Source organism: Somniosus microcephalus, chromosome 15 (genome assembly GCF_052327205.1).
Source record: "Somniosus microcephalus isolate GS21.2 chromosome 15, FLI_Smic_1.0, whole genome shotgun sequence".
Taxonomy (NCBI): Eukaryota; Metazoa; Chordata; class Chondrichthyes; order Squaliformes; family Somniosidae; genus Somniosus; species Somniosus microcephalus.
In genome coordinates, this window is record NC_141001.1 from 7,304,317 (window position 1) to 7,315,251 (window position 10,935).

Below are 10,935 nucleotides of genomic sequence, written 5' to 3' on the forward strand. Positions count from 1 at the left end.
GGTCTAAGGTCCGACTACTCCCGGCAGAGGCTGCTGGAGAAGGGTGAAATAGACCTGACAAAGGCAGTGTCCCTCGCGCTCTCGCTCGACGCGGCCCACAGAAATATGGACGCTTTCTCCCCTCATCGCCCCGCGCCGTGGACGCCGCAATCTTGGGCCATGGGACCGCCACCTCCGACTGCTGCAGCGATGTCCAAGGCACAAAAATGCTATTTTTGTGGCCAAGCTAAACACCCTAGAGCACGCTGCCCCGCGAAGAATGCTACCTGCTCCGGCTGCGGGAAGAAAGGTCACTACGTTAGCGCCTGCAAAGGGAAGACCGCTAACGCCAGCAGCGCTGCGTGCGAACCGTGGGCGCAGCCATCTTGTCCGCCATCTTGGGCTCCCCCAGCCGCGTGGGGATCGGGACCGTGGGCGCCGCCATTTTGTCCGCCATCTTGGACGCCTCCGACTTCAACCACGGGGGAGCCGGACTCAACCACCGCCTCATCTGACGACCACATCGACTCGCTCGACCATACGCTGGCCTCCGTGACGCTGGACCAATCTCTCCCTCATCAACTGTCCAGGTCCATGATGGATATTACGGTAAACGGCCGCGCCACTACCTGCCTTTTTGACAGCGGGAGCACGGAGAGCTTTATCCACCCCGACACGGTGCGCAGTTACTCTCTCCCGGTCCTGCCGACGCGCCATCGGATCTCTTTGGCTTCCAAAGCCCAGTCAGCGGACGTCGGTGGCTACTGTGTAGTGACCCTTTCAGTAAGGGGCACAGAATACAAAAATTTTAAACTTCTGGTCCTGCCCCATCTCTGCGCTGCCGTTCTACTGGGGTTGGATTTTCAGTGCCACCTTAAGAGTGTCACATTAGCGTATGACGGACCCCTCCCCCCACTCACAGTCTGCAGCCAGCAGCTTTTAAATCGCCCGCCGTGCACCATTTGCAGCCTCTCCACCCTTAAAGTTCCCCCCCCCTCCTTGTTCGCTAACCTCACCCGCGACTGTAAGCCCATCGCTACCAAAAGCAGGCGTTACAGTGTTGGGGATAGGAGCTTCATTAAATCCGAGGTAGCGAGACTCCTGAAGGAAGGGATTATTGAAAGTAGCACCAGCCCATGGCGAGCACAAGTGGTGGTAGTGAAGACTGGCGAAAAACAGCGCCTAGTTATTGACTACAGCCAGACGATCAATCGCTACACCCAACTAGATGCATACCCACTCCCCCGCATATCTGACATGGTCAATCAGATAGCACAATACCGGGTGTTCTCGACGATTGATCTGAAGTCGGCATACCACCAGCTCCCCATCAGGGCTGAGGACCGCCAGTACACAGCTTTTGAAGCTGACGGTCGGCTCTATCACTTTCTCAGAGTTCCCTTCGGCGTCACCAACGGAGTTTCTGTCTTCCAACGGGAGATGGACCGGATGGTTGACCAGAACGCGCTCCAGGCCACTTTCCCATATCTAGACAACGTCACCATCTGCGGCCACGACGTTAATCTAGAGAAATTCCTCCGGACGGCCCAGCGGCTGAATCTCACATACAACAAAGACAAATGTATGTTTCGTACTACGCGCCTCGCTATTCTTGGCTGCGTAGTGGAGAACGGAGTCATCGGCCCAGACCCCGATAGAATGCGCCCCCTTATGGAGCTCCCCCTCCCCCACTGCCAGAAAGCACTGAAGAGATGCCTGGGGTTTTTCTCTTACTATGCTCAGTGGGTGCCCAACTATGCGGATAAAGCCCGACCCCTCATCAAGTCCGCCTCCTTCCCCCTGACAGCAGAGGCCTGTGCAGCCTTCACTCTCATAAAAGGAGACATTGCGAAGGCCACAATGCACGCTGTGGATGAGTCCCTTCCTTTTCAAGTGGAGAGCGACGCATCCGACTTTGCCCTAGCTGCAACCCTTAACCAGGCGGGGAGACCCGTGGCCTTTTTCTCAAGGACCCTCCAGGGCCCCGAGATTCGACACTCCTCTGTCGAAAAGGAGGCCCAGGCCATTGTGGAAGCCGTGCGACATTGGCGGCATTACCTGGCCGGAAAACGATTTACCCTGCTCACTGACCAGCGTTCAGTGGCTTTTATGTTTCATAATAAGCAGCGGGGCAAAATCAAGAATGACAAGATCTTAAGGTGGAGAATCGAACTCTCCACCTACAATTACGATATCTTGTACCGGCCCGGGAAACTCAATGAGCCCCCAGATGCCCTATCACGTGGTACGTGCGCCAACGCGCAGGTTGATAGGCTACAGACCCTCCACAATGACCTCTGCCACCCGGGGGTCACCAGGTTCTTCCATTTTATCAAATCCCGTAACCTGCCCTACTCCATCGAGGAGGTCAGGACCATGACCAGGAACTGCCAGATCTGTGCCGAGTGCAAGCCGCATTTTTATAGGCCAGACAGAGCGAGCCTGATCAAAGCCACGCGCCCCTTCGAGCGGCTGAGCATCGATTTTAAAGGGCCCCTCCCCTCCTCTGACCGCAATGTGTACTTCCTCAATATAATTGATGAGTACTCCCGTTTCCCGTTTGCCATCCCTTGCTCGGACATGACCAGTACCACGGTCATTAAATGTCTGAATGACCTCTTCGCCTTGTTCGGTTTCCCTAGCTATATCCATAGCGACAGGGGCTCATCTTTTATGAGCGACGAACTTCGGCAGTACCTGCTCGCGAGAGGCATTGCTACAAGCAGGACCACCAGCTACAACCCCCGGGGTAACGGCCAGGTGGAAAGGGAGAATGCGACAGTCTGGAAGGCAGTCCTTTTAAACTTAAAATCTAAGGGCCTTCCGACCTCCCGCTGGCAGGAGGTCCTCCCTGCGGCGCTCCATTCCATTCGGTCGCTGCTCTGTACACCCACCAATGCCACTCCTCACGAGAGAATGTTCTCCTTCCCCAGGAAGTCCACGTCGGGGATTTCGCTACCAACATGGCTGACTTCTCCAGGTCCCGTCCTACTGCGGAAGCACGTGAGGACCCATAAGGCGGACCCCCTGGTCGAGAGGGTGAGCCTCCTCCACGCCAACCCGCAGTATGCTTACGTGGTGTACCCGGACGGGCGGGAGGACACAGTCTCCATTCGAGACCTCGCACCTGCAGGTGCTCCTGAAACACCCTCTTCGCCACCCACCGCTACTCCTGCCTACCCCCAGGACACAGTCCCCGCACGAGACCTCGCACCTTCGGGTGCCTCTGAGAGACCACCATTGCTACCTCCCATTACCCATGCTCTGACCCCTGTAGACGGCATGCAGCAGCCCCAGGGTCCGCCACCTGCTACACCTCCTCTGAACGAGACACCGGGTTCACCATTGGATGCTGCACCATCACCGCCGCTGCTGCGACGCTCAGGACGGCTTACAAGGCCTCCTGATAGACTTCAGTACACGAATTTTTAGTGCACTTCACCCCGCCGGACTCAATTCTAAACAAGGGGTGAATGTGGTAAACCACTGTTGTTAGTATTGTTGTTCACTGTTAGTACTGTTGTTCACTCTTGCATATTGTTGTACTTGTCTGTGCATGCCTCAGCTGACTCCGCCCCTGGCTCCACCCTCATGGCTGGGTATAAAGGTCGCTGCTCAGAAGCCTCCAGCCCTTTTGGATACCAGGCAACCACAAGAGGCATGCTCTGTTCTTTGGTAATAAAAGCCTGTTTATTACTTTCTCAATCTCCAGTCTTTTGTAGCAATTGATAGTGCATCAGCAGCCTAATGGTGAAGGGAGGGAATGGTGCATAGAAGGCTGGAACGAGACAGAGCATTTGGGAAGCAATATAGAGCTGGAGGAGACTGCAGAGATAGGGTGGGGAAGAGGATATGGAGGGAGTGCTTGAGACAGGGAAAGGAGCTTCTTTTGGTGATGAACAACTGGACGTGGTGTGGGGAAGGATACATCAGATCTCATGGAGGACGGAAAGTCAGCAAGGAGAGAAGAGGTGAGCAACATTGTGGAGGCGCAATAAGCAATATTGGTGATGGATAGGATGTAGGGTTAAAGTTAGCTCTGGGTCGAATGTGGCACCAAAATCATGAATGGCCTGGTTCAGGCCATGAGTGTGAATCATAGAATCAAACATTTACCACACAGGAGGCGGCCATTCGACCCATCGTGTCTGTGCCGGCTTAAGAGAGCGATCCAGCCTAATCCCACTTTCCAGCTCTTGGTCCATAGCCTTGGCTGTGTGACGGGGGAGTGGGACAAGGGAGTGGGACAAGGGAGCGGCTTTGGGCTTCCCAGTTAAGAGCTGCAAATTTTAACTTATCTGGGACCTGATACTGGATGGGCAGTCTGACAGCAAAGAGGCAGTTGAGAGAATTGATGGAGCGAGAGGAGTGAATCATCATCGGCCCCCTATGCCTGCAAATTACATCACCAAGGTGCAGCATGTAGACAAAGAGGAAGGGGCTGACGAGAGATTCCAGGGTGATGGTGTGGTGACAGAGAGAGCAGCCACTGCTGGAGATCTACTGGCCGTGTCTGGGCTTGCATGACTGCAAGCACGCCAGGAGAATCCAATGGAGCAGGAAAGCTGCTGGAGGTTGTGGAGAGATAATCTACCATGGTCAGTCACAACTTACAGCCTTAAAATAACTCCTAGTTGTTCTGAATATACTATGGATGGGTTCATTTTCCTGCCAATTTCAGGGGCCGGTCATCGCATAAATCAGTGAGGGACCCCTGCGTCAGTACACAATGTGTCCTCGCTGAGGGGTTAGTGACTCAGATACCATCACTGCAGGTTGGAGGATGTCGCCGCTTACAAGGAAACCAGCCCCTGTCCACTATACCCGAGTGGAACACTGCTTACCTCTGGCACTGTGATAGAAGATCAGCCATGATCTTATTGAATGGCGGAATAGGCTTGAGGGGCTGAATAGCCTACCCCCGCTCCTACTTCTTATGTTCTCATGTGATACTATCGTCGAGCAATTCCCTGATGATATCCACTGGAAAGATTACATTGGGTACCAGAGGGAGTCAGTCAGTCTAAGTTCAGAACCCCAGCCAAAGATTTTCTCCCAGACTGTAAACAGTTTCAGAATGGTCCCATATACATTTACTGCAACCCGTGTAGCCACTCCAGAGACTTCAGCACCTACTGCAGGGTGACACGTCATCTACCTCTTTCTGTCTTAACATCTCTGTGTGGTTTGATGTCAAATGTTCCTCTACACTGTCCCATCAAACACTCCCATGGCAGGTTAAGCTTGTAAAGCCCCCAACTCTGCCTCACCCAATATCTCCAATCTCAGAAGACTGCTCCTCATTGTGTCAGAGTGTCACCCCATTCGGTGCTGACTTGTGGCTATTTTTATGCTGTCAATTCACATCAAATGATTGAGGCTATCTATCCTCATCTTAGAATGCTGCCATCCAATAATGAGGGAGTGAACGCAACTGCATTCAAACTCCAGTTCAGTATTTCAAATGACTCCTCTGTGCCTGATGCCAGGTACATTCACAGCTTCAGGTAAGTTATAGAATCTTACAGCACAGAAGGTGGCCATCCAGCCTGTGCCAGATCTTTGCAAGAGCTGCCCGATTTAGTTCCATACACCAGTTTTCCCCCCATAATCCTGCAAATTAGTCCTCTTCAAGGACATGTCCAATTGCCTTTCGAAATTTCCTATGGAATCTGCTTCCGCCATGCTTTCATGTAGTGCGTTCCAGATCATAACCCTCCTCCATGTGGAGAAAAAATTCTCATTTCTCCTCTACTTTTGCCAATTATTTTAAATCAATGACCTCTGCTTACCGATCCACTTGCCAGAAGAAACTGTTCCTCCCTACTTGCTCCATCAAAACCCCTCATAATTTTGAATACCTCGATTAGGTCTCCCCTTAACCTTCTCTGCTCTAACGGAATAAATCTCCCTGTCTCAGGCTTCATTTAAACTCCCAAGTAACATACTCCCAGTCTTCAGAAAAGATGATGCATGGGCTTTGGTTCACCACTGGTGTGCAAGACTAACGCCATGGTGATTGTTGGAGCCTGACTGGCCCAAGGAAATTCACAGAAAAGATTTGTTGGGCAGTGTTTACCGTTTAAGGAAAGAACGTGCATTTATACAGTGACTTTCAGCCCTCGGGACATGCTAGCGTGCTTTACAGCCAATGAAATACCTTTGAAGTGTAGTTACTGTTGTAATGTAAGGAACATGACAGCACAGTAAGGTTGGGGGATAATGTTGGCCAGGACACAAGGAGAACTCCCGGTTTTTCTTTTTAGTGATGATTGCCGAGGGTTAAATATTGGCCAGAAAACCGGGGAGGACTCTTCGAAGTAGTGCCATGGGATCTTTACATCCATCTGAGGGGGCCTCGGTTAAATGTCTCATCCAAAAGATTGTTACCTTTTACCTCCCCCCCTGTCCAGGGCCCCAAACACTCCTTCCAGGTGAAACAGCGATTTACTTGTACTACTTGAGGATTGGGAGCAGTTTAGGGTTCAGCAAAGGAGGACAAAGGGATTAATTAAGAGGGGGAAATAGAATATGAGAGTAAGCTTGCAGGGAACATAAAGACTGACTGTAAAACCTTTTATAGATATGTGAAGAGAAAAAGATTGGTGAAGTCAAGCGTAGGTCCCTTGCAGTCAGAATCAGGGGAATTTATAATGGGGAACAAAGAAATGGCAGACCAATTAAATACATATTTTGGTTCTGTCTTCACAAAGGAAGACACAAATAACCTCCCAGAGATGTCGGGGAACATAGGGACTAATGAGAGGGAGGAACTGAAAGAAATCAGTATTTGTAGGGAAATGGTGTTAGGAAAATTGACGGGATTGAAGGCCAATAAATCCCCAGGGCCTGATAATCTACATCTTAGGGTACTTAAGGAAGTGACCCTAGAAATAGTAGATGCATTGCTGGTCATCTTCCAGAACTCGATCGACTCTGGAACAGTTCCCATAATGTTACCCCACTATTCAAAAAAGGTGGTAGAGAAAAAGCGGGGAATTATAGACCGGTAAGCCTGACATTGGTAGTGGGGAAAATGCGAGAGTCCATTATAAAAGATGTAATAGCAGAGCACTTGGAAAACAGTGGCAGGATCGCACAAAGTCAACATGGATTTACAAAAGGTAAATCGTGCTTGACTAATCTACTGGAATTTTTTGAGGATGTAACTGGTAAAATAGATAAGGGAGAACCAGTGGATGTGGTGTATTTGGACTTTCAGAAGGCTTTCGATAAGGTCCCGCATAAGAGATTAGCTTGCAAAATTAAGGCACATGGGATTGGGGGCAAGGTATTGACTTGGATAGAAAGCAAAGAGTTGGAATAAACGGGTCATTTTCCGAGTGGCAGGCAGTGACTAGTGGGGTACCGCAAGGATCGGTCCTAGGACCCCAGCTGTTCACAATATATATTAATGATCGGGACGAGGGAATTGGATATAATATCTCCAAATTTGCAGACGACACAATGCTGGGTGGGCGTGTGTGCTGTGAGGAGGATGTCGTGAAACTCCAGTACGATTTGGACAGGTTGGGTGATTTGCCATGTTTCTGCCCAATGCACTATAATGTGGATAAATATGAGGTTATCCACTTTGGTGGCAAAAACAGGAAGGCAGATTATTTGAATGGCAATAGATTGGGAGAAGGGGAAGTGCAAAGAGACCTGGGTGTTCTTGTGCACCAGTCGCTGAAGGTAAGCATGCAGGTGCAGCAGGCGGTTAAGAAGGCAAATGGTATGTTGGCCTTCGTAGCAAGAGGGTTCGAGTACAGGAACAAGGATGTCTTGCTGCAGTTGTACAGGGCCTTGGTGAGACCGCACCTTGAGTATTGTGTGCAGTTTTGGTCACCTTATCTGAGGAAGGATGTTCTTGCCATGGAAGGAGTGCAGCAAAGATTCACCAGGCTGATACCTGGGATGGCAGAAATGACGGATGAGGAGAGATTGGGTCGATTGGGCTTGTACTCACTGGAATTTAGAAGATTTAGAGGGGATCTCATCGAAACCTATAAAATTCTGTCAGGCCTGGACAGACTAGATGCAGGAAGGATGTTCCCGATGGCCGGGAGTCCAGAACTAGGGGTCATAGTCTAAGGATTAAGGGGGAAGCCATTTAGGACTGAGATGAGGAGGAATTTCTTCACCCAGAGAGTGGTGAACCTGTGGAATTCTCTGCCACAGAAGGCAGCGGAGGCCAATTCATTAAATATATTCAAGAAGGAGTTGGATATATTTCTTAATGCTAAAAGGATCAAGGGATATGGGGAGAAGGCAGGGACAGGGTACTGAATTTGGATGATCAGCCATGATCTCATTGAATGGCGGAGCAGGCTCGAGGGGCCGAATGGCCTACTCCTGCTCCGATCTTTTATGTTTCTAGCAATCTAGTATACTGTATTCGCTGCTCACGATGCGGTCTCCTCTACATTGGAGAGACCAAACGCAGATTGGGCGACCACTTTGCAGAACACCTCCGTTCAGTCCATAAGTGTGACCCCGAGCTTCCGGTCGCCTGTCACTTTAATTCACTGCTTCACTCCCACTCTGATCTCTCTGTCCTCGGCCTATTACACTGTTCCAATGAAGCTCAACGTAAGCTCGAGGAACAGCACCTCATCTTTCAATTAGGCACTTTACAACCTTCTGGACTCAACATCGAGATCAACAATTTCAGGCTAACTTTGGCCCCTCTATATTCCCCCCGTTTTTTATCTCACATGGCAGCTGTTGATCATTCTGCCATTGCCATTTACACCTCAGTCATCTTTTGTTTCTTAACTTGTCCCATTACCATCTCCTTTTGTCTTTTAATCTCTCCTGCCTTCCAGCCTATCACAGACTTTCCCTTGGTTCTTTCCTCCCCTCTTTGCCCCACACTTGCTTAAAAATCTGTTGCTTCTCTAACCTTTTCCAGTTCTGACGAAGGGCCATCGACCTGAAACGTTACCTCTGTTTCTCTCTCTATGATGCTGCCTGACCTGCTGAGTGTTTCCAGCATTTTCTGTTATTTATTATGTATGCGGTCAGAAGCTCATCTCGGGGTCAAATACGACACAAAGGTTGTGAAAGGTCTGAAATAAAAACAGAAAATGCTGGAAATACTCAGGTCAGACAGCATCTGTGGAGACAGAAACAGAGTTAGCGTTTCAGGTCGATGACCTTTCGTCAGATCTCAGTGCCAGGGAGAGGGATGGAGTCGGTGGCGAGGGAACCGAGTTTGTGGGACCAAAGATAATGGCTTTGGTCTTCCCAGTATTTAGTTGGAGGAAATTCCTGCTCATTGGACAAGCAGTGTGACAAATCAGACAGTGGAGTGGTCGAGAGAGGTGGTGGTGAGATGGAGCTGGGCGTCAGTGTGCCCGTGCAACCTGACGTCGTGTTTTCACATGATGTAGATGTGAAATTGGAGGGGGCCCCCCGAAGGATAAATCATTGAGGGTCTCCAGATGTCATGGTGCAGGAAGAGAAGCCATTACGGATGATTCTCTGGCTATAACTGGATAGACAAGAATGGAATAAAAACAGAAAAGGCTGGAAATACTCAGCTCTCTCCACAGATGCTGCCTAACTTGCTGAGTATTTCCAGCCTTTTCTGTTTTTATTTCCAATTTCCAGCATCTGCAGTATTTTGCTTTAGATAAGAATGGAACCAGGTGAGTGCAGTCCCACCTAGCTGGACCAAGGTGGAGAGGCATTGGAGGAGGAAGGTGTGGTCAACTGTGTCAGAGGCTGCAGACAGTGAGAAGCATGAGGAGAGATCATTTACCATGGTCAGTCACATAGAATGTCACTTGTGAATTTGATAAGGGCTGTTTCAGTACTGTACACTGTATGTACCCCGTGCTATATCTGTCCTGGGAGTGTTTGATGGGACAGTGTAGAAGGAGCTTTATTCTGTACTAACTAAAGCCACAGGCCCGACACCCAACAGAGATACGAGGGACCCTGGGGAGCAATTGAAGCTTTCCAAATTGAGATCAACAGGTTGTTAGTTATAGGTATCACGGGATATGGAGCAAAGGCGGGGTTGCAGATCAGCCATGGTCTAGCTGAATGGCGAAGCAGGATCGAGGGGCTGAACGGCCTCCTGCTGTTACTATAACTACAAGTGCTCGCACTCCGGCTCTGTCCGTGGCCGGTCCCCCTCCACCCGCCAACCTCAGCCGCGATGTCACCGTCCGCGCCCACCGCTTCCCCCTCCCCGGCCCGGCCCGGCCCGGCCAACTCACCCTCTGAGCCCGAGCCCCGCTCCTCCTTCTTATGGCCGGACTCCAGCTGCAGGATGGGCCGCCGCCGACTCTGCTGCAGGTTGATCCGCGTCTTCTTCCCCATCGGACCGGCCTCCGAACCAGGCCGCCGCTCGGGCCGCGGACTAGGCCGCCGCTCGGCCTGTTTCACACGAGCTCGGACCAGGCCGCCACTCGGGCTCCTTCACACGGACTTTCGACTAGGCCGCCGCTCGGGCTCTTGCTCCGGACTAGGCCGCCGCTGCTCGGTCTCTTGCTCCTACACTAAGCCGCCGCTACTGGGGCTCCGGACTAGGCCGCCGCTCGGAATCCGGATTGACGCCACCAGTTCCAACGGGAGCGGGTTGCGGCATGACGTCAGTGCGTAATTAAATTTAAATATGGATGAGATCATCACGTCCAACGCGTCAGGGGTTGAGCTGCGCGCGCTGGCCGCACGTCAGTGCGTCATACGTCAGGCCCTTGGATACCGGCCTGTGAGGCCTGTCCTCAGGTCTGAAATAACAACAGAAAATGCTGGAAAAACTCAGCAGGTCAGGCAACATCCGTGGAGAGAAATTTGAGTTGACGTTTCGGGTTTGACCCTTCTTCAAAACTGGAGAGAAAAGGAACTAGATCGAAGGCAGGGCTGCGATCGGACAAAAGAATAAAAGAACCAAAAGAAGTAAAAGAGATTAGAAGCTAGACGAGATGGTAATAGGCTGGGATT

The 10,935-nt window shown here is 50.9% G+C and overlaps 1 protein-coding gene across 2 annotated transcripts in view; it reads right to left on the reverse strand.

Moving 5' to 3' along the window:
* Window positions 1-10,579, reverse strand: part of fnbp4 (formin binding protein 4) — a 56,033-nt gene extending 45,454 nt beyond the window's left edge. For both annotated transcript variants that reach the window (XM_086007489.1, XM_086007487.1), the window contains exon 1: window positions 10,209-10,579. In XM_086007489.1, the coding sequence (XP_085863615.1) occupies window positions 10,209-10,311 (103 nt within the window). In that variant the 5' untranslated portion in view covers window positions 10,312-10,579. The remainder of the gene's footprint in view (window positions 1-10,208) is intronic.
* Between the last annotated feature and the right edge of the window lie 356 nt (window positions 10,580-10,935).